We start from the raw sequence: 21,377 nt of genomic DNA on the forward strand, positions 1-21,377 counted from the left end.
AGAAAGAGAGGGAGAGAAACATCAATGTGTGGTTGCCTCTTGCACACCCCCAACTGGGGGCCTGGCCCACAACCCAGGAATGTGCTCTGACTGAGAATTGAACTGGTGACCCTTTGGTTCACAGGCCGGCACTCAATCCACTGAGCCACACCAGCCAGGGTTTTCTGACTTACTTCACTTAGCATAATACCCTCTAGGTCCAATTATGTTGTTGCAAATGATAAGATTTCATTCTTTTTTATAGCCAAATAATATTCCATTGTATATATGTATCACATCTTTATCCATACTTCTATCTATGGACACTTAGGCTGCTTCTGTATCTTGGTTATTGTAGATAATGCTGCAGAGAACACAGGGATACATATATGTTTATGAATTAATGTTTGAGATTTCTTCAGATAAATACCCAGAAATAGAATTGCTGGGTCATATGGCAATTATATTTTTAATTTTTTGAGGACCCTTCATACTGTTTTCCAAAGTGGATGCACCAATGTATAATTCCAGCAAAAGTGTATGAGGGTTCCCTTTTCTCCACAATTCTACCAACACTTTTTGTTTGTTGATTTATTGATGATAGCCATTCTGACAGGTGTGAGGCAGTATCTCATTGTTTTTAATTTGCATTTTTCTGATGATTAGTGATGATAAGGATCTTCTCATGTCTATTGACCATTTGTCCTTTGGAAAAACATCTATTGAAGTCCTCTGCCCATTTTTATATTTTTTTCTTTTGGTGTTAAGTTGTATTACTTTGTATACTTTGGATATTAATGCTTATCAGATTTATCATTGGTGAATATATTATCCTATTCAGTAGGTCTTTTTGTTTTGGTTTCTTTTGCTGTGCAAAAACTTTTTAGTTTGATGTAGTTTCATTTTTGTTTCCCTTGCCTGAAGAGACATATCCAAAAATATATATATATATATGTATTACTAAGAGCAGTATCACAGTTACTGCTTATGCTTTCTAGGAGTTTTATGGTTTCAGGTCTTACATTTAAGTCTTTAATCCATTTTGAGTTTATTCTTATATATGGTGTAAGAAAGTGGTCTTGTTTCATTTTTTGCATGTATGTCTCCAGTTTTCCAACATTGTTTATTGAAGAAACTGTCTTTGTCTCATTGTATATTCTTGCCTCTGTCATAGGTTAATTGACCATATAGACATGGGCTCTTTATTGTTTTATTGATCTATGTGTCTGTTTTGAAGCCAGTACTATACTATTTTAATTACTATAGCCATGTAGTAGTTTGTTACCAGGCAGCGTGATTACCTCCAACTTTTTCTTTATCAATATTGCTGTGGCTCTTTGGGGTCTTTAGGGGTTTCTTATAGGAATTTAGGATTATTTGTTCTAGTTCTGTGAAAAATGCCATTGGTATTTTGATAGGGCTTGCATTGACTCTATAGATTGCTTTGGGTAGTATGGACATTTTAACATTAATTCTTCCTATCCATGAGCATAGTATATCCTTCAATTTATTTGTATCTTTTTCAATGTCTTACAATTTTCTGAGTACAGGTCTTTTATTTCCTTGATTGAATTTATTCCTTGGTATTTTGTTATGCAGATGTAAATGAGAGTTTTCTTAATTTCTCTGGTAGTTGATTATTATTATATAGAAATGCAACAAATTTCTGAATATTAATTTTGTATCCTGCTACTTTTTTGAATTATCAGTTCTAATAATTTTTTGGTAGAATATCCAGAGTTCTCTAGATATATCACATCATCTACAAATAATGACAGTTTTACTTCTTCCTTTCCTGTCTGGATGCCTTTTCTTTCTTTTTCTTGCCTGACTGCTGTGGCTAACACTTCCAATACAATGTTCCTGATTGTCAGGGAAACACTTTTAGCTATTCACCATTGAGTACTGTTAGTTGTGGGTTTGTCATATACAACCTTTATAACGTTGAGGTATGTTCCCTCTATTCCCACTTTGTTGAAGGTTTTTTAACATAAATGGATGCTGGATTTTGTCAAATGCTTTTTCTGTATCTATTGATATAATAATTATGATTTTTATCTTTCATTTTGTTTACATGGCATATCATGTTAATTGGCTTATGGGATCACAGGAATAAACCCCACTTGATCACGGTGCATGATCTTTTTACTGTATTGCTGAATTGTTTGCTATTTTGTTAAGGATTTTTTCATCTATGTTCATCAGCGGTATTTTTTTCTTTTTGGTAATGTCTCTTTCTGGTTTTGGAATCAGGGTGATAGTGACCTTGTAATATGAGCTTAGGCCTTCTTCATATTTTTAAAATAGTTTGAGGGTAATTGTTAATTCTTTGAATGTTTGGTAAAATGCACCAGTGGAGCCATCTGGTCCAGGACTTTTGTTTGTTGGGAGTTTTTTTGATTACTGATTTGATTTTGTTAGTAAACAGTATGTTCATATTTTCTATTTCTTCTTAATGCAGTCTTGGAAGATTGCATGTTTCTAAAAATTTATTCATTTCTTCCAGGTTGTCCAATTTGTTGGCATATAATTAATTATTCATATTTTCTTACAATCCTTTGTATTTCTGTGTTGTCAGTTGTTACTTTTCTTGCATTTCTGATTTATTTGCGTCCTCTCTTTTTCTTAAATTTATTTTTTAACAAGATTACTTTATTTTTTATTTTTATCAGTTTTTAGAGAGAGGGGAAAGGAGAAAGAGAGGGAGAGAAACATCAATGTGTGGTTGCCTCTCACGCGCCCCCAACTGGGGACCTGACGTGCAACCTAGTCATGTGCCCTGACTGGGAATCGAACCAGCAACACTTGGTTTACAGGCTGACGCTCAATCCACTGAGCCACAGCAGTCAGGTAATTTTATCTTCTCAAAGAACCAGTTTTTGCTTTCATTGATTGTTTGTATTGTTTTTTCAGACTTTTTTTTACTTCCACCCTGATCTTCAATATTTTCTTCCTTCTACTCACAATGGGTTTTGCTTGTTCTTTTTCTAGTTCCTTTAGGTATAAGGTTTGTTTTATTTTTTTCTTGTTTCCTGATGTAGGGCAGTGATGCTATGAATTTCCCTTAGGACTGCTTTGGCTGTGTCCCATAGATTTTTGGGTCATGTTTTCATATCTCAAGGTATCTTTTGGTTTCTTCCTTGATCTCACTGTTAACCAATTCATTGTTTAGTAGCGTGTTATTTAGCCTCCATGTGTTTTGTGTTTTTCAGTTTTCTTCTTGTAATTAATTTCTAGTTTCATAGCATTGTGATCAGAGATGATGCCTGATAGGATTTTAATTCTCTTAAATTGACATTTGTTTTGTGGCTTAACACATGGTCTATCCTGGGAAATGTTCCATGTGTACTTGAAAAAAATTACATTTTGCTGTTTTTTGTGAAATGTTTTAAACATATCAATTAAATGCACTGTTCTAAGGTGTCATTTAAGGCACTGTTTCCTTGTTGATCTTCTGTCTGAATGACCCATTCATTGATATCAATGTGGTGTTAAGAGTCCCCTACTATTACTGTCAATCTCTCTTTATGTCTGTCAATATTTGCTTTATATAGTTAGATGCTCCTATATTGGGTGTGTAAATGTTTACAAGGGTTACATTCCCTTGTTAGATTGATACCTTTATTATTATAAAATGTCCTTCTTTGGTTAAGGAGTGTGGTGTGGCTACTGTCCCTGGAACTCAAGAGTGAACATAAACTCAAAGTTAACATGGAAAGGTGAGGGCTACACTGTGGGTTACGGAGCCTCAGATCCTAAGGCAGGTCAGGGAGAGTCTGGGCTCTGTTTGCCCAGGGTGAGTTTGCCAGGAACAGAAAGGAAGAACATCCCAGCAGAAGAAGTAATATAATACCAGAAAAGAGCACGGGAACCAAGTGGGCAAGACAGAATGGGTTGGTTGGAGGGAGGCAAGGAGAAAGGCTAAAAATGAGCCTGAAAGATATTCGGGTTTACTGGTTATAAGCAGTAGATTGTTGGAAATGTGACCTGAAGCCTAGGAGAAAAATTGCCACTGGATGTACAGACCTATTGGTTGAAACCACGAAAAACGTGAGTCACCCAGTTCAGGAACTATACTTAAAAGGTACTCATACTCATACTCCTAATTATTGTCCCATGGCACCAAGTCCCACACCTTACAGGACAAACTTGCATCCACCTCTTTGCCCATGTGCCCATTATTCCCACTTTACTGATTTCAGATAATTGTTCCTATTTAGTGGGTGATGGTGGTATTTTGGAATTTCAATTCTGAAGTCCAGTTAGGGGTCTCTCTATTCTCAATTCTCAATTTTAAACACTCCTAAGTATAACTATTTACATTTTGATAGCTATGCTGAATAACAATAACTGATATTTGAAGTTTAACTACTCACCATTACTTCTTAGAGAAAAGGTGTGTGCTGTGTCTCCAAGTCTAATTATTTCACTGGTAGATTCTGCTTCATCTCCATCCCAAGAGGGGCCCAAAGCCTCAGATGATAAGGAACACCTGAAAGAGTTCCCTCACTTACTCAGGGCCCAGCTTGACCACAGCGGGCCCTTCCCATGAGAACCCCAAGCCCTGCTTCAAGCAGTCTGCCTGTGAGTTTTCTGCATTGCTATGCAGAAAAAAGGAGAAAAATAATCTTTTTTACTGCTTCTTGAAAATATTATAATGCTCAACATCTAGTTAGCAGAAGTACAGTCAAACCTATAACAATATATTTTGTCTATGAAAGAAGTACAAATTTTAAAACTCTGATATTGGCCAATGATATTGGTACACGAGGGTGCGGTAACCCAGCACTTGCATCCTGCCCACAGGTGCACAGTCACAGCCTTTTAGGAAAGTAATTTAACGACTTTTAACTGCCTTATAACACCCATACTCTTTGACCGAATGCAGCTTAAAGCTATTGGAAGGGAAGGGGGAGAAGGAGTAAACAAAGGTACAAAATTAAAAAATTTTTAATTTTTAAAAATTAAAGAATAATTTTTAAAAACACAGGAACAACCACCTCCCCTTTAGAGGAGTGGTTTAGTAAATTCTGATGCACCAATAAGAATGCTGTGTTATCACAGCGATTAAAAATGATTTTAAAGAGTTTAACAACTTGGAGGAAGACTTAATGTGCTAATTTTAAAATGGAGGAAACAAAATTATACAGACAATATAACTAAATATTTAAAAAACACAGCGAAAGACTAAAGTACAACAAAATGTTAAAGCAGTTACTCAGTTCTGAATGGTAATATTTCTTTTTTTCTTTTTTTTATTTTATTATTTCTTTTTCCAAATTTTGTGGAGGAAATGTAAACCACTTTAAAGATGAATGGAAAAATTAAAAAATAAGTAGGTGGCTAATGCTGAGAATTAAGTACCATATAGCTCAAGGTTCTTAAAACTCCCTCAGGGAAGTTTACAAATTAGTAAAATTTTCACATTAGCTTTTTTTTTCCTTCCTTTTTTTGCTGCCATTTTGGTATACTGTGTGCAATTTTAATTCTTAGGAGAAGGAAAAAGTATAACTTCTTTTGATTAAAGTCACAGACATTGAGTGCTACCTTCCAAAAGACACTCTTTTCCATGATGATTTGGATTCTTTAGTACTTTCTGACTCTTCCACAGGTTCTTCTCTATGGGATTCTTTAAAACTCTGTCCAGTTTCACCTGTTTAGAATAGATAAAAACAATACCAAAAAACAAACAAAATAACCCAAGTTAACATACTATTATTTCTATATAGGGAATGGGTAGAGGTAAGGACAGTAAAGCACCCTCAGCTCCTCCTGGTAAACCGGGCTCTTGCAAAAATGAAATTAGAAAGAACCAAATCATTACCTATAATAAGAGTGCATTACTTGCATAACTCAGAGAAGGAAAACTCTGACTCCAAAAAACCTCCGCTGCCTTGCGGCATACCTCTTCAGGGGAAAAGCTAAGGGAGTAAACCCCGACAGAAAATCCGGAGCCGGAGTCCCTAAGGCGGTTTGACGTTGTAGTCAACACCGGCAACTCCTGCGGCGCACCTGAACCCAAGCTGTATCGACTCCGTCTTTCCCTTGGACCCTTCAGCTGCGAAGAGAGGGGGGGTCTGCTGCATGGGCAACAGCAGACCCTCCATATTACCCTGCCCAGGCTCTGTAGCTTCAGCGTCATCACAAGATGTCGATTCAACACGGGAGGAGACAGATACCATGTCACTCCCGAGTCGGACTGCACAGCCATTCTCGGCGGTGCAGATAGACTCTTAAGAAGCTACACCATCGTCTCTCGAGACGGACGGCTGCCGACGACGACGACTTGCATAACAAAGAAATAATACAAGTGATGCTTTAAAAGCAGGGTCTGTAGTTGTATTAGCAATGTTTTATTATTTAAGCTAGGTGGTAGGTTTATTTATTATTATTTATTTATTTTTTTTAAGAGAGAAGGGAACGGGGGAGAAAGGGAGAGAAACATCCATTGGTTGCCTCTCACACGTCCCCAACTGGGGACCTGGCCTGCAACCCAGGCATGTGCCCTGACTGGAAATAGAACCAGCGACCCTTTGGTTCACAAGCCAGTGCTCAATCCGCTGAGGATACCAGCCAGGGCTGTTTATTATTCTCTTTACCTCGCTATCTGTAAGGGACGTCTGAGATGGGATGATTAGGGTGTAGGTTCAGAAAAACAAGACTGTCAGCCTACTTCAAGCTCTACGAGTCAGACCACATCAAGTTGTGGATAATATTTTCCTTAGGACTACCAACCTTTTTCCTACCCCAACATACCTGATGAATACACTTTCACCAGAGGTACTAATTCACCAGGGGAGTAATTTTGGGAGTTACGCCAAGCAACATCTGAATAATATCAGAATGTGTGCATTTACTCTAACTCATGGGGGTGGAGAGGATTTCAGGAATTATGCCAAACAACATTTTAATAACATTAGGTAACAATCATTGTGCATTTACTCTGAGCTAGGCTTGGTGCCAAATTATTTATGCATATCTATTTAACCTTTAGTTCTGTCCTCTCTTCATCCCCACTTCCCTGTCCTCAGCTAGGTCCCTATCATCCCTCCTCAACTTGTAATGAAGCACTACATTGTAAAAACTGCTGCTATAATTATAATGTTCCAAATTAACCCATCTCTTTACTTAGAGGTAGTTTTCTACCTCTATATCTTGCAAGAAAAATGACTAAAAATTCACAGAGCATCAAAATACCCACTGGTAGCCTTGAACACTCTTCCCCGATTCTCCTATAATGGTTTTATTGTATGTATTCATGGCTGTCTCCCTCACTTGAGTATATGCTTCTTTGACAGCCATAAATATGCCATGCAGCTTTGGATATTCCCAGACCAGCTAGGCTTGGATTTAACATATATTAAACACTCAGAAACATGCCTTTCAATCTTTCCTTCCAGGCCTTACCTATGTATGCTTTTCAACGTTTTTAGGAACAAGGATAAAAGATAGAAAACTATCTTTAACTGATGAGTTTAAGATGAACTTCAAATGTTATAATCACAGCACAGGTCTCACCATCAGTGAGAAATAGGAATGATGAGCCTACCCTTTTTTTGGTCTTTATTTATATTAAAATTTATGTTAATTGCTATTACCGCTGGCAACTTTTTTTGAGTAACTATATAATAGTAAGCCCATTCTTATTTGAGTCATATATTACTCCAACTATGACATACAGCATTGTTTACTGTTTACTTGTTAACAATTTCAAATTGTTAAGACATATAGAGTTTTGGTTTTTCCTGCAATGATAAAGAACATTTCAATGAAGATTTTTAAGCACCTTTCTTTTGTATAATTTCCCTAGGATAAAACCCTAGAAATGGGACTTATTGAACCAAAGATTATAAACAGCTTTTATATACTACCAACCTAGTTTGAATAACCATAGCTCTTTTGGAAAATAATATGACATGTTGATCTTTGCAATTATTAAAAATCATAAACTAAAAATTTCACACAGTAAATTGTTACAATTTAGGGAATGAGGTTACTCAAAGAGTGGAATAAAAGATATTTAGGTTATCACAAACCAAAGTGTGGGCTGAAGACAGAAATGCACCAATTCTTCCTGCCGACACCTCAGCAACATCCAAATTTGAAACAAAAACGGCAGTTGTGACATAGGAAATTTTGCAGGAATTTCATTCAATAAGAAGCAACTGAAGCCAGAATTTAGCTTCCTATTACAAATTATTAAAGTAATTTATAAGTAACATCCAAGTTGACAAAGGATATGATTACAGTCTAGGGCAGAGTTTTCAACCACTTGGAACAGTAAGAATTAAGATTTAGTTTATAATGAAGTTTATCAGGTATACTGTATTAGTGATTCTAATTCTTATGAAGAAAAACAGGCACAGATATAAAAGGTCAAAAGGGACACAGAAATAAACCAAACCAAATTTCTATTCTTGAACTTACTTTTCTCATGAGATGTTTCACTGATGTGTTCTGTAAGATACTCCAGCAGCCCATCAAATATTTCTAGGAGATTCTTAATAGATTCTTTATCTCCTTTCACTATGCTTTCTCCTGGACACAGAATACAGAGCTATTAAAAAATTTAACCAAGAAATCAAAAGCCTCATAATTCTGAAATGAATGTACCACTGTAAAAATATCATTCAAGATAAAAGGATTATAGACCAACCCAGGAGAAACAATGTAATACAGGTGACCCTGAGCAACACAGGTTTGAACTGCATGTTTTCAATAAATATACAGTTGACCGTCTGTATCCCCAGGGTTTCGCATTCAAGAATTCAACCAGCCACGGTTCAAAAAACAGTATTTTCTATCCGTGGTTGAGAAGCCACATATGTGGAAGGCTGACTTACGTTACACATGAATTTTTGACCACGCAAGAGTCGGCACTCCTAACCCCTGTGTTGTTCAAGGGTCAACTGTACTCACAACATCAATTTCCTGATGCCTAATAATATCTGAAGAAACAAAGGGGACTGTCTTGAATATGGTGTTTGATAATTAATTAGCATATTCCATCCTTTATCAAGAAACAAAATAAATGGACTTAACACTTTCAAATTGTGCAATCCTACTTCTGGATGGTGATTTGTAATAAAGATAACAGCAGTAAAGAAATATAAGAAGAAAACAATCAAACTTGTTGGAATACTTTCATCAGGATTTCCTAATTTTTTAAAATCTGTTAATTCCTATTCATACCATTTTTTAAAAAAATCAAAACCTTTTTTAATCTCCTATCATCCCCAACCTCTCCAGCTTCATCTCCCCCACATCCACTTTATAAGCTCAGAAGTTAATCTTTAAACAGTACCTAGCATACACCTGGTCCATAACAGATTTTTAATAAATGTTAAGTTGAAATGTTGACAAGTAATTGGTTTGCAAAAGCATGGAAACTTAACACGTTAAATGTCCCAGAAAATAAACTCCAATCAACATCAGGTATAAACAAACTTAATTCTTGAGACACTTCAGGAAGAAGCAGAGTGGAAATTTGATATTTAAGAGAATCTAGCCATTTATAACTTTAGTCACAATGCAAAACAAATCTAAACTGGAAATTTAGTGTTTCGCAATACTAGTAGTCAAACAATGTTTGACAGATTTTTTGTGTTTAAAACAACTAAACAGAAATCTTATTTTTAAGCTTTATGTTTTTCTGGCTTAACAAAATACACAAGATATACCCCAACGCCATACTCAGGACTTCAGTTTCCAGGATGGGGAGCATATTCTGCCAACCCAGCAACTAATAGTGCCTGCCAGAATGGAGCACTTCCTGGTGTAGGAGGAGCTGATTTAAATAAAACACAAGGAGTAAAAAGCTGCTTTGCAGTCTACTGGATGAGGTAAGCAGTTTTGCAACTTTTCATGGGGTGGGTGTGAGTTACCACGGGAAGCTCTATAAGCAGACATATCCTTGCTATAATATGTTTAAAAAGCACAAATGCCAGAAACTGCCTTACTCCAGTGATAAAGCAATTCTAAATTGCGAAAGAACAGGAGAACCTCAGGATTATCCCTCAAAATGAATAATCTCTGAACTGATTTACCACATTTACTCAGCTAGATCTGTACTCAAAAACTTAAGACAGAGTATTTTTGCCAAAAATTTGTTCTTGTCAATCAAATTAAGAGAAATAAATGACCTATCCTGATTAACATGGACCTCCCTTAACTACTGTCAAAGAATAGATTAACAGTATAAGCCTCTTAGTGATTTAAGTACAGTTTTAAGTCTCCAAGATTTACTCTGTTCATTAGCTGGAAACAATTTACTGTATTTTAGAAAAAGGTTCAAAAACAATTTTACAGTTTTATTTATTTTGAATAGATAACATATTCACAGAATTCAAAATTCATGGAGTACAAAAGGTATACAATGAAAATACATGAAAATTCTCATTTCTCCCTTGTCCTGCAGCCCTTAAGTTCTTCTTACTGGAGGCAATCAGTACCACAGGTTTCTTATAGAAGTTTCTAGAGTCCTTCTGCATTAAATCAATTGCATATACCTTGTATATTCTCTCTACCTTTGTATTTACAAATAGTAGCATATGCTATACATTATCATTTTAACTACACATTTTCCTCACACAATATATATTAGAGATTGTTTCACTAACATGGAACACTGTACATAAAGAGTATCATAATACCCTTTTATAGCTGCATAGTATTTTCCTCTATGGAGTGACCTTAATTTATTTAACCTGTTGCCATGAATGGACATTTAGGTGTTTCTAATTTTTAGCTACTACAAATAAACACATGGTAGCTTTAAAATAACAGAAACAAACAAACAAAAAAATCACACTTCAAACTCTCAGCGAGAACTCTGATCCAGATCCATTATAAACTCAATGTTTGACTCTCCTGGAAAAGCTCTCAAGGGTGGCTGCCTTTACTGTTAGTAAAATGCAAAATTATCTGATGGTTAAGTATGTACCAACCTGTTATGTGAGACAAGCTGACCTGCAGGTAATCCAAGGCCAGAGAATCGATTACTGCTTGTACATTGTGAGCCTCATCCTCTTGACTCCTGGGACTAGCTATGAGGTCTGTGGAAGAAAAAAAAAAAAGCTACACAATTTCACATCTATGAGAATCCAAATTTTCATCTCTTTGTCTCTGACCAGGCTTCGAAGTTCAACTGCTTATAAAAGTAAGCTTTGCCCAAACAGAACAGGGCTTTAAAAGTACAAAGTTTAACAGAATCTGAACACAGTAGAATCTTTATTGTTGAATATAGTTGAATAAATACATGAGTGTGCACTACACTAAGCACCATGCTAAAGGAAGATAAAGAGGTCCCTAAATTCAAGGAGATGAGGTGAGACTTGAACCAATAATCATGGGCTGCTTTCCATGAGAGAAAAAAAATCCACAAGTGTGTAAGGAGGGTTATTGAAAGTCCAGGGATACAGTACAAACACTGATTCTTACCCATAATATTGGTTAAGTAAGAAGACCCAACAAGTTTCTAAGTTCCACTCAATTTAAGAATCTTTGAAGGGACATTTACATAAACATGTGACTTTAACAAGGCACTTAGCACGATTAGATTAAACAGTGATGACTACGACCAGTCAAACTGATCTGACCAAGGCAATCATCATGGCTTGGTCTCACAAGGTATTTGTTAAGGAAATGAATGCAATAATTTAAAATAAGAGGTTAGATAAAGAGAAAGCTCAAGATTGTATAAATACCACAGGCTCTAACTAAGGGCTCTAGTAACTTCTGGCTTAAGGTATAAACATTATTACTCCCACTTTTTAGTACCTTTACCTGGTACCTTTTCTCCCAAAATGGATTGATAAAGAGCAATAAAGACATAAGCATCACAATCTTCTAGTTCATGTATCTTCAGATGTATGTGACATTTCAGGAGAAGGCTATTGGCAACAGTTATCCACTCTGTTGGGAAAGGGGAAAAAGTTCAGGCTTAAATATTAAATAGCATGAGAAAAAGTCATGTATACAATTAGAAAAAAAACAAACAAACCTCCAAAACAGACAGTGAATTCTGTAGAAGATAAGGAATTTGATTATGACAGAATTTCAAAGACCCTCCTAAGCATCATTTTCAAAAAGATCTACTTAATTTCCTGGAATGTCTTCCAGACTGCTACAATTTCAGTGCAGTCAAAAATATAATGCAAATCCAATTTTCACTGTTGCAACCTCAAATCTCATTTACTGTAGTTCTTATTTTACAAGCCATGCATAGGTGTTTTTATGTAGAATATATTTATAAGTACATGGGAATATGATGTCTCAAAGAAGATGGCTTGTTAATGATATTCTGAGGCTACCAGAAACTAATTAATGGATGTTGCTTCAAATTCCCAGTGGCATTAATACTGTTTTTACCCAATTATCTTGTGCAAGTCATAATTTCTCTGGTGCCCAAAAAAGGGGTGATTAACTTAGGCTGCTACAGAATTGGAGCAATGATACTAACCCTAGTGCATTTTTTAGTTTCTAAAAAATATTTGGTTATATTAAAAGAAAATCTGAAAAATTCACACAAAGTCCCTAAATTCAGAATTAGCATATTACCAATACTATTTAAGTTGCCTGTGTACATCCCCCCGCCCTATATTGTTGGAATTAGCCTAGTTCTTTCAAAGGTTTCTTGACCAACGGTAATTCAAAAATTTTGAAACATATGTTCCCTGAAGTGATTGGTGATTAAAGGGAAAATTCTTTTATTCTGTATTCGATTACCTTCAGTATGTCCTAGACATGTGTTTGGTTGTATGTGGAATGTACATTCTCTCCCTTTTCCCAGAAACAATGTGCGTGCGCGTCTCTCCAAGGCCCGTGTTGTCTCCCTCTCCCCCATGCCCATTTCTCACAGGGGACCAAACCATGACAACCGGTTTGAACGCTGTCCTGGAGAAAAGGATGAAAGCGTCCTAGACAACCAAATCAATTCGCTTTCCAGGAGTGGTGCTAGACAAAGCCGGTTTCTCTAGAGGGCACTGAAGAGAAAAGTCCCTAACCAATACTTCAACAGTTCAGGTGTAAGTGCCACCTCAGCCCCACAGTGCACGGGCAGAGAGCACCTTGGCGGTGGCTAGACTTCAGAGAAATACCAGTCCGGGGAAGAAACTTCCCTACTGCCCTTTTCGCAGCCAAGATGCGGGCGTACTACGGGCCCAGCCACAGGGTCTTCTCTCCCCCATCGCCAAATCGGACTCGATGGCCTTCCATCGGACAGAGAGCTGGGCGACGAGACCCTATCCGGAGAAGCCGCCCACCACGGTGGGGTGTCTGTCACAAGCCAGACTTAGTTAAGGCTGGCCAGAGGTCTCAAGTAAAATTTGCAGAGGGGGATCGGGCACTTGGAAGGCTTCAGTGCAAACACACCGGGACTCCAGGCCGACACTCACCAGCCTCTGAGCCGGCCATGTCGCGGAGCCAGGTCGCCGCCGGACTCCGACCTCAGCGCGCAGGGGACGGTGTCCTGGAAGGGCCGTTCAGCACAGACACAAAGCTGAGAGGAGGGGGAACGAATGGGAAAGTTCAGGAAAGGAGGGGTGAAGGAGGGAGGAACGTTAAAACGGTTTCCCGCTGATGATTGGTCATCAGCACACTTCCTTTCACAGCTCGAGCCGAGGCGGCGGTTTGGAGGCTTTAGATACTAGTCTCCTCCGGCAAAATCGCGCCAAGGCATTCTCAGGTGTGTGGATTTGACAGTGCGGGTCACCCGACAGCCCCCGCGGGTCTCCCCGTGGCATTAACACGGCACTTCCGGTGAGCTTCTCGTTTTGTATTCCTCCGCCGACCCCAACTGAGAAAGTAGTGCGGCCCGCTCACTCGCTGGGCGGGGCAGTCACGCGAGAAGTCAGGCCCCGCCTTCTTGTCTCGTTAGGTTCCGGGCCTGAAGGTTCTTTGTAGACGTAAACAACTCGAGGTGGGCAGGGTGGGTTCTCCTGGCTTGGCCATTTTATCGCCTGGGCTGGACCTGAAAAAGTGTGGGGTAGCTTCCTCGAGGTGTGGAAAGACTAGGAAAAGGTGAAGTCAGGAGAGCAGGCTGAGGCATCATGGTGGTGGGTGAACCCAGCCATGAAGGGGGCAAAAAACGGGCGAATCTGAAGGAGGGGCGCGGGCCGGGGGAGGGGAGGGAAGATGGCGGATTTCGGAACGCCGGCGGTCGTTGAGGCCTCTGCGCAGAGGCGGGGTGATTAGGTCATAGAGCAGCTCCCAGTGTTCTCTGCGGCGGAGGAGGCGGTCCAGACTATAAAACCGGCAGCCGGGACGCGACCGGCACCTCATTCATTTCCACCGGTCTTTAGGGGAGGACCTTCTCCTGTCATCGCCGTCACTCCGCCGCTGCCGCCCCCGCAAGGCTTCGCCGTCGCCGAAGCCACCTCCAGCGACTCGTCGCGCCCGATTCTCTCCGCTTCTTTCCCCGCCAACCGCAATCATTGACGCCATGTCGGGCTATTCGAGTGACCGAGACCGCGGCCGGGATCGAGGGTGAATGTGGGAACGGGCCTGTCAGGCCTGGCGGGTGGGGGATGGGAGGCCCGTGAGGTAACGAGCGGTGGGTGGCGATGGGAACCTGGCTTTTCAGCCTATTTTGGGGTCTTCTCAGTCGAAGATTTGCGCTATTTAAAAAATTAGACCAAAACTGACAGGTTTTTTTTTTTGTTGACGGCGCTCATTTTTGTCTTTTGTTCGGGAGAGGGCTTCGGGACCTCGGCGATTTAGTAGCTGTGGGGAAGATTTGGAGGAATGTATTGCGAGGAGAGGGAAACACGACGCCTTGAGGCAGGCGAGGTCGCCGCTGTTAGGGGCTACCTTTCGAGGGGTGTTTTAGGGACCCTGTTACTCTGTGGGAGCCGAGAGGGCCGCCTCCGACTCCATTTTATGAGGTGGGGGCAGAAAGGGGGCTGGCGCCACGGGAATCGGCCATGTGGCTGAGCCGCGGGTACGAAATACCGCTCTCGGACATGGCGGCGCCTTTGTTACCCCGCCCGGCGGAGGAGCTCAAAATGGCAGCGTCGAGAAAATGTGGCGCAGAGAGAAATGCGAGACAAAGGGGGAAGCGCCGCCCCAGCAGGAACGCCGCCCGGGCGACTCCGCCCGGGCCGGGACTCCTCCCCCGGTCGCTGCCAGCTCCTCCTCCTCCTGTGCCGGAGCTTTTATGTAATTTTCTATCTTAATCGGGCGCCCTTCCGCGGGATCCCCCTACTCGCTTGGGCTGGTTATTAAGTGTCCTCGAGACCACTGCCGTGTGTGTTCTCTCGTGGCCTGCGCTGCCCCATTATCCATGAAAACCAAGGCGCCTGGGCTTGAAAACGGCCGGTAAATAACATCGCTGCTAAGCTCCTCCCTTCTTGTGTTCTCTCTCTACCGGATACTAAATTCCTAAGCTTGTGGGAAAGCCTGGTAGCCGGAAGCAGTTGTCGGTTCTTGTAATCTGAGCTTTTGGCCCTCGGGCAGCCAGTTTCCGACCTGAAAAATCCTGGGCTATTAGCTTAGCAACACAAGCGTGTTCCTGGGGGGACGGGGAGTGAAACCTGGGGTGCTAATTGCTCATTGGAGAATGATCGCTAAGGACAGCGTTATATCTTAATGCTTTCAAAAGGTCTTCATCAAGCTAGGGTGTGCCAAGGGATGGTAAGTTAGTGAGTATGTAAACTCCTCTGCAGACCTTTGGAAACGTAAGTTGTTTTTTGTTTCAATTTCAGATTTGGTGCACCTCGATTTGGAGGAAGTAGAACAGGGCCGCTTTCAGGAAAGAAGTTTGGAAACCCTGGGGAGAAACTAGTTAAAAAGAAGTGGAATCTTGATGAGCTGCCCAAATTTGAGAAGAATTTTTATCAAGAACATCCTGATTTGGCCAGACGCACAGCTGTGAGTAATTTCATGTGACTTTGTCAAGCTTAACTTAGTAGTGACTTTATAGTAAATAAAAATGTGACCGGAAAATGTCTTCCAAACACCAAATGGTGGGAAATTCACACTTTCTGATTTATTGGGGAAGAGGTGTTACAGAAACAGATGGCTTTGGGGTTTTTTTTAGGATGATTGAGCGTAATAACACGGTAGGTAATTTTTTGTGCCAAAAAGGGTTTTCATAAGTGGATCCAGACTTAAACTGGCAAAGTGGAAGTACTTAATTATAAATTTGGGGGCTTACTGGTTGCATAGTTAGGGAAGGTGATTATAAGACTTAACTGGATTATTTGTTTATGTAGCAAGAGGTGGAGACCTACAGAAGAAGCAAGGAAGTTACAGTTAGAGGTCACAACTGCCCAAAGCCAGTTCTGAATTTCTATGAAGCAAACTTCCCTGGTAAGTGCTAATTTTGAGTTACCTCCCTTTTTTTTTTTTTTTAAAGTTCCTTTTTCCTGTGACATTACTAATTTTTCTAAATTGCTGCTTAACTATAGCAAACATCATGGACGTGATTGCAAGACAGAACTTCACTGAACCCACTGCTATTCAAGCTCAGGGATGGCCAGTTGCTCTAAGTGGATTAGATATGGTTGGAGTAGCACAGACTGGATCTGGGAAAACATTGTCTGTAAGTTGGGAGAACTTTTGAGATCCTTAGAAGACATAAAAGAAAATAGGACTTTTAATACAACTTCTGTTGTCTTTTATTCCTTAAATAGTATTTGCTGCCTGCCATTGTCCACATCAATCATCAGCCATTCCTAGAGAGAGGTGATGGGCCTATTGTAAGTTGGTTTTTATTTTTTCTTTAATTTTTGACCAAAAGTTTAATATAGACTTGTGGAATATAGAAGAAAAGATAGTTTGTGGTGGCTTTAAATAGAGAGATTATCTTACCCCATTTTGCTGGAGGTTGTCATCTGCTGGTGAAACAATTACATAGTGTAAAACTAAGACCCCGGATTCTGCTAAAAGCTGCTTCACTTTCTGTTCCTCTTAGTGCTTGGTGCTGGCCCCAACTCGAGAGCTGGCCCAACAGGTGCAGCAAGTAGCTGCCGAATACTGCAGAGCATGTCGATTGAAGTCCACTTGCATCTATGGTGGTGCTCCCAAGGGGCCACAGATACGGGATTTGGAGAGAGGTGTGTAACAGAAAGGGTTCTTTTTGTTATTGGTGCTAAAACAGTTCTAGAAGTCTTAGTTCTAAACATTTATGTGTTTAATTGAAGGTGTGGAAATCTGTATTGCGACACCTGGAAGACTGATTGACTTTTTAGAGTGTGGGAAAACAAATCTGAGAAGAACCACCTACCTTGTCCTTGATGAAGCAGATAGAATGCTTGATATGGGCTTTGAACCCCAAATAAGAAAGATTGTGGATCAGATAAGAGTAAGTTCTCTTAGTATACTTTTTCAAACTTAGCTTTAAATTTATTCTTGGAATACAACAAGGTTTTTTTAAAATCCAAAATTCTTTAGCCTGACAGACAAACCCTAATGTGGAGTGCAACTTGGCCAAAAGAAGTAAGACAGCTTGCTGAAGATTTCCTGAAAGACTATATTCATATAAACATTGGTGCACTGGAACTGAGTGCAAACCACAACATTCTTCAGATCGTGGATGTGTGTCATGATGTTGAAAAGGATGAAAAGTAAGTCGAAAACAATTGAAGTGACTTTCAGTTGGGTAGAATCTGAATGTGTTGAGTTAAAATTAGCTTGTTTTTCTGAAAATTCTTGCTTGCTCCATTCAGATAATTGGTTATCGCTGTATGGCATTCCTATAGGAAAGGAGCTCAGGTGTCCTTGGTTTATTTAAGGGCCAAAGGTAGAATTGCTTGATGAGTGGTTATTAATATTAAGCAGGTGTTCCTTTTTTATTTGTAGCCATGTATATTTACCATAAATGTGTGGTAACACCATGGACTTCCTTTAAAATTTATATTTTTTTCTTTCAAGACTTATTCGTCTGATGGAAGAGATTATGAGTGAGAAGGAGAATAAAACCATTGTCTTTGTTGAAACCAAAAGAAGATGTGATGAACTTACTAGAAAAATGAGGAGAGATGGGTATGTGGGCTTCCTCCACTGGAGCAGATACATTAGAGCTGAGTTTTGTGGTAGCGTAGGTAAAACTGTATAACGTTATTTCAGGTGAAATTGGAGGGATCTGTGACCAAAGAATGGTATAAGTGCTGAACTAAAATCTTATCAGTGTTAAATGGCAGTCTACTTATAGAACTTTTCTCTAATTTAGGTGGCCTGCCATGGGTATCCATGGTGACAAGAGTCAACAAGAACGTGACTGGGTTCTAAACGGTAAGTATTTCAAATTTAAGATTCGCCTCTCCTGCCCACCCCCAAAAAGAATTTTGCTCAGAAGAGTGATATATATGTGCCTTTGTTTTGCAGAATTCAAACATGGAAAAGCTCCTATTCTGATTGCTACAGATGTGGCCTCCAGAGGGCTAGGTTAGTACAAATTCGAATTCATGGCTTGGTTTTCCAGAAGATCTCCATATAATTTTTAAAGAAAGTTTATTGCTTTCTTTAACCTCTGCATTTTTTCTAAGTTTTTTTTTCATATAAAGGTGCAGTCTTTGTGGCAAGGCCTAGGCATGACAATCGGAGGACTCGAGGGGGATGGAGGACTAGTGATCGGCTGGCTGCTTCCAGTCGATTAGAGAGGTGAAAAGCTGAAAGTGTGCCAGTAATCTTCAAAAGGCAGAACATACCACCTCTGCCGCGTTAACTGTTCTCTCCAGGGGGAAATGGAAGTTATCCTCACAGTTCACTGCCGTGGTATTTATTCTGTCCCATGCTTTGCATGATTGCCATGGTACAGCATTGTTTCCGACTGTTTGCTGTGATCTGTGAGTCTTTGAGTTTCAGTGAGTTTGCTGAAATGTCGAAGAAATACTTCCAAACTTCAATGTTCAGTGAAATTTTTGTTCAAGTTTGAAATGGAGAGAGCAGCTTTAAAAGGTACTACTAAGCCTTTTACAAATTGGTGAGTACTGGCACATGAGCTCTAGAGCAGGAGCAACTTCCCACATTTAATCAGTGGGAAAAGAAAGCAATGCTTTGAAAGTTCCTCCCTCACCTGCACAGTAGTCGTCATGTCGAGACCTGCCAGAGAGAGACACATTCTCAAGTGAATCCTGGCTTCTTGGAAGCGCTTGCCTAGACGAGACACAGTGCATAAAAACAACTTTTGGGGGACAGGTATGTTTTTCTTGCAGCTGCGGTTGTAAGGTCTTGGCAAGACGAGCAGTGTGGCCAGAATTTTGAACTTCTGATGAGTGTGTAATGCAGAGGACCATGTACCTTTTTGTTTAAAGGTCCTCAAAATGAGCACATGAAGAGGTTGCTGTGAACCTTTAAGTGGCCCTACTGCACAGAAGCATTCAGATGTCACTTGATGATTTGTAAAGGGACTTGCTAATTTGGGAGTGTGTTAGGGAATACACATCCTTTTGACAGGTTCTATCATTGGGTGGGTAATACAACACAGAAGACGTGTGCCTTTTTTATTTTCTATTTTTTTTAACCTCAATGGTGTTCCTACAGGGAATGGATAACCATTTTAACTGTATTTTTTGCAGCCCGTACCTTCTTGGGAATACAATTGTCTAACTTTTTATTTTTGGTCTGGCTGTTGTGGTGTGCAAAACTCCGTACATTGCTATTTTGCCACACTGCAACACCTTACAGATGTGGAAGATGTGAAATTTGTCATCAATTATGACTACCCTAACTCCTCAGAGGATTATATTCATCGAATTGGAAGAACTGCTCGCAGTACCAAAACAGGCACAGCATACACTTTCTTTACACCTAATAATATAAAGCAAGTGAGCGACCTTATCTCTGTGCTTCGTGAAGCTAATCAAGCAATTAATCCCAAGTTGCTTCAGTTGGTTGAAGACAGAGGTTCAGGTAAGACTGATCTTGAAATAAGAGAGGTTGGTGGTTTTAGTTCAAGTAATTGTATATAATCCCATTTAAATGGGATTGGCAGGTGAGTAAAACTCGAACGTGACATGTAAGTTGAAGAAATATTCTTAACTGCTTTATAGTGCATGACAGCTACTGAATTCCTTCTGTGTAGAAATGATTTGTGCCACAGAAATAATCTGTTTGCAATTTTTTTTTGACAGGTCGTTCCAGGGGTAGAGGAGGCATGAAGGATGACCGTCGAGACAGATACTCTGCGGGCAAAAGGGGTGGATTTAATACCTTTAGAGACAGGGAAAACTATGACAGAGGTTATTCTAGTCTGCTTAAGAGAGATTTTGGGGCAAAAACTCAGAATGGTGTTTACAGTGCTACCAATTACACCAATGGGAGCTTTGGAAGTAATTTTGTGTCTGCTGGTTTACAGACCAGTTTTAGGACTGGTAACCCAGCAGGGACTTACCAGAATGGTTATGATAGCACTCAGCAATATGGAAGTAATGTTCCAAATATGCACAATGGTATGAACCAACAGGCATATGCATATCCTGCTACTGCAGCTGCGCCTATGATTGGTTATCCAATGCCAACAGGATATTCTCAATAAGACTTCAGAAGTATATGTAAATGTCTGTTTTTCATAACTGCTCTTTATATTGTGTGTTATCAGACAAGATAGTTATTTAAGAAACATGGGAAATGCAGAAATGACTGCAGTGCAGCAGTAATTATGGTGCACTTTTTCGCTATTTAAGTTGGATATTTCTCTACATTCCTGAAACAATTTTTAGGTTTTTTTTGTACTAGAAAATGCAGGCAGTGTTTTCACAAAAGTAAATGTACAGTGATTTGAAATACAATGAAGGCAGTGCATGGCCTTCCAATAAAAAATATTTGAAGACTGAATTAAGTGGAAATTGTACTTTATTTTAGATATTAATGTCATGTAAAACTTTGCTTAGATGGTCTTTTTTTTTTTTTTCCTTCAAAAACTAAACTTCCATTATTTAGTTTTGGGTAGTAGGGAAATAAGAAGTCTTTTCTTAACAGTGATCTTATTCATATTGCAAGAATTAAAATAAGGTGAGTCGTTTAATAGCCTGTTTGTTTGCAGAATGGTGAACTGAGATCGTAAAGTAGATAGGAAGCCAACTGTATAACCCTACCTTCAAGTGGTCAGTGTGAGAATATGGATGACTGCTTCTCTTGGAAAACTTATTTGAAAGCTCCAAATAACTTGCTTTTTTAAAGATTTATATTCATGCTCTTGGATCTATTGTGCATTACTGGAATGTTGAACAAAAATAAGACTTCACACCTTTTAAGATAAAGTCAGGAGTTATGTTTTCAGTGTTCTTAGTGCAGGTTATAAACAGATTCTAGTCTCCATATGCTTCCGGGGCTCTTAATTGTAGTCACACTGGGAGTCATTGAATGTCTTTCCAATAATCCAGGGAATTCTATAGAGTACTTCAAGCTAAAGTGTAATCATATTTGAACACAAAATATTCTCATCAAAATAAATGATT

The 21,377-nt window shown here is 39.5% G+C and overlaps 2 protein-coding genes across 8 annotated transcripts in view; one reads left to right on the plus strand and one right to left on the minus strand.

The window, feature by feature from the left end:
* The window catches only part of CEP95 (centrosomal protein 95), a 30,935-nt gene extending 17,218 nt beyond the window's left edge, over positions 1–13,717 (minus strand). For 3 of the 7 annotated variants that reach the window (XM_090291588.1, XM_090291585.1, XM_090291584.1), the window contains exons 1-6: positions 12,706–13,346; positions 11,758–11,892; positions 10,926–11,033; positions 8,407–8,517; positions 5,527–5,632; positions 4,356–4,471 (exon numbers count right to left, since the gene is read on the minus strand). In XM_090291588.1, the coding sequence (XP_090147714.1) occupies positions 4,356–4,471; positions 5,527–5,632; positions 8,407–8,517; positions 10,926–11,033; positions 11,758–11,892; positions 12,706–12,829 (700 nt within the window). In that variant the 5' untranslated portion in view covers positions 12,830–13,346. Of the gene's footprint in view, positions 1–4,355; positions 4,472–5,526; positions 5,633–8,406; positions 8,518–10,925; positions 11,034–11,757; positions 11,893–12,705; positions 13,348–13,373 lie in introns of those variants that run through there. The other 4 variants (XM_090291589.1, XM_090291590.1, XM_090291587.1 and 1 more) reach the window with 4 other exon arrangements.
* Positions 13,718–14,245: 528 nt separating this feature from the next.
* DDX5 (DEAD-box helicase 5) lies at positions 14,246–20,754 on the plus strand. Its single transcript, XM_090257803.1, has 13 exons — positions 14,246–14,463; positions 15,681–15,846; positions 16,191–16,287; positions 16,386–16,519; positions 16,611–16,676; positions 16,892–17,033; positions 17,121–17,281; positions 17,371–17,543; positions 17,851–17,961; positions 18,149–18,210; positions 18,304–18,363; positions 19,606–19,830; positions 20,052–20,754. The coding sequence occupies exons 1-13, from the start codon at positions 14,420–14,422 to the stop codon at positions 20,453–20,455; spliced, it is 1,845 nt and encodes a 614-aa protein (XP_090113929.1). The 5' UTR covers positions 14,246–14,419; the 3' UTR covers positions 20,456–20,754.
* Positions 20,755–21,377: the final 623 nt, after the last annotated feature.

The sequence above is a fragment of the Furipterus horrens genome, unplaced genomic scaffold, assembly GCF_987537825.1.
Source record: "Furipterus horrens unplaced genomic scaffold, mFurHor1.1.pri manual_scaffold_11, whole genome shotgun sequence".
Lineage (NCBI taxonomy): Eukaryota > Metazoa > Chordata > Mammalia > Chiroptera > Furipteridae > Furipterus > Furipterus horrens.

Excerpts from the sequence above, each read along its gene's own strand:
- DDX5 (XM_090257803.1), top strand. The coding sequence starts at position 14,420 with ATGTCGGGCTATTCGAGTGACCGAGACCGCGGCCGGGATCGAGG. Across the intron at positions 17,034-17,120 it reads GATACGGGATTTGGAGAGAG|GTGTGGAAATCTGTATTGCG; the intron begins GTGTGTAACAGA and ends GTTTAATTGAAG. Across the intron at positions 17,282-17,370 it reads AGATTGTGGATCAGATAAGA|CCTGACAGACAAACCCTAAT; the intron begins GTAAGTTCTCTT and ends AAAATTCTTTAG.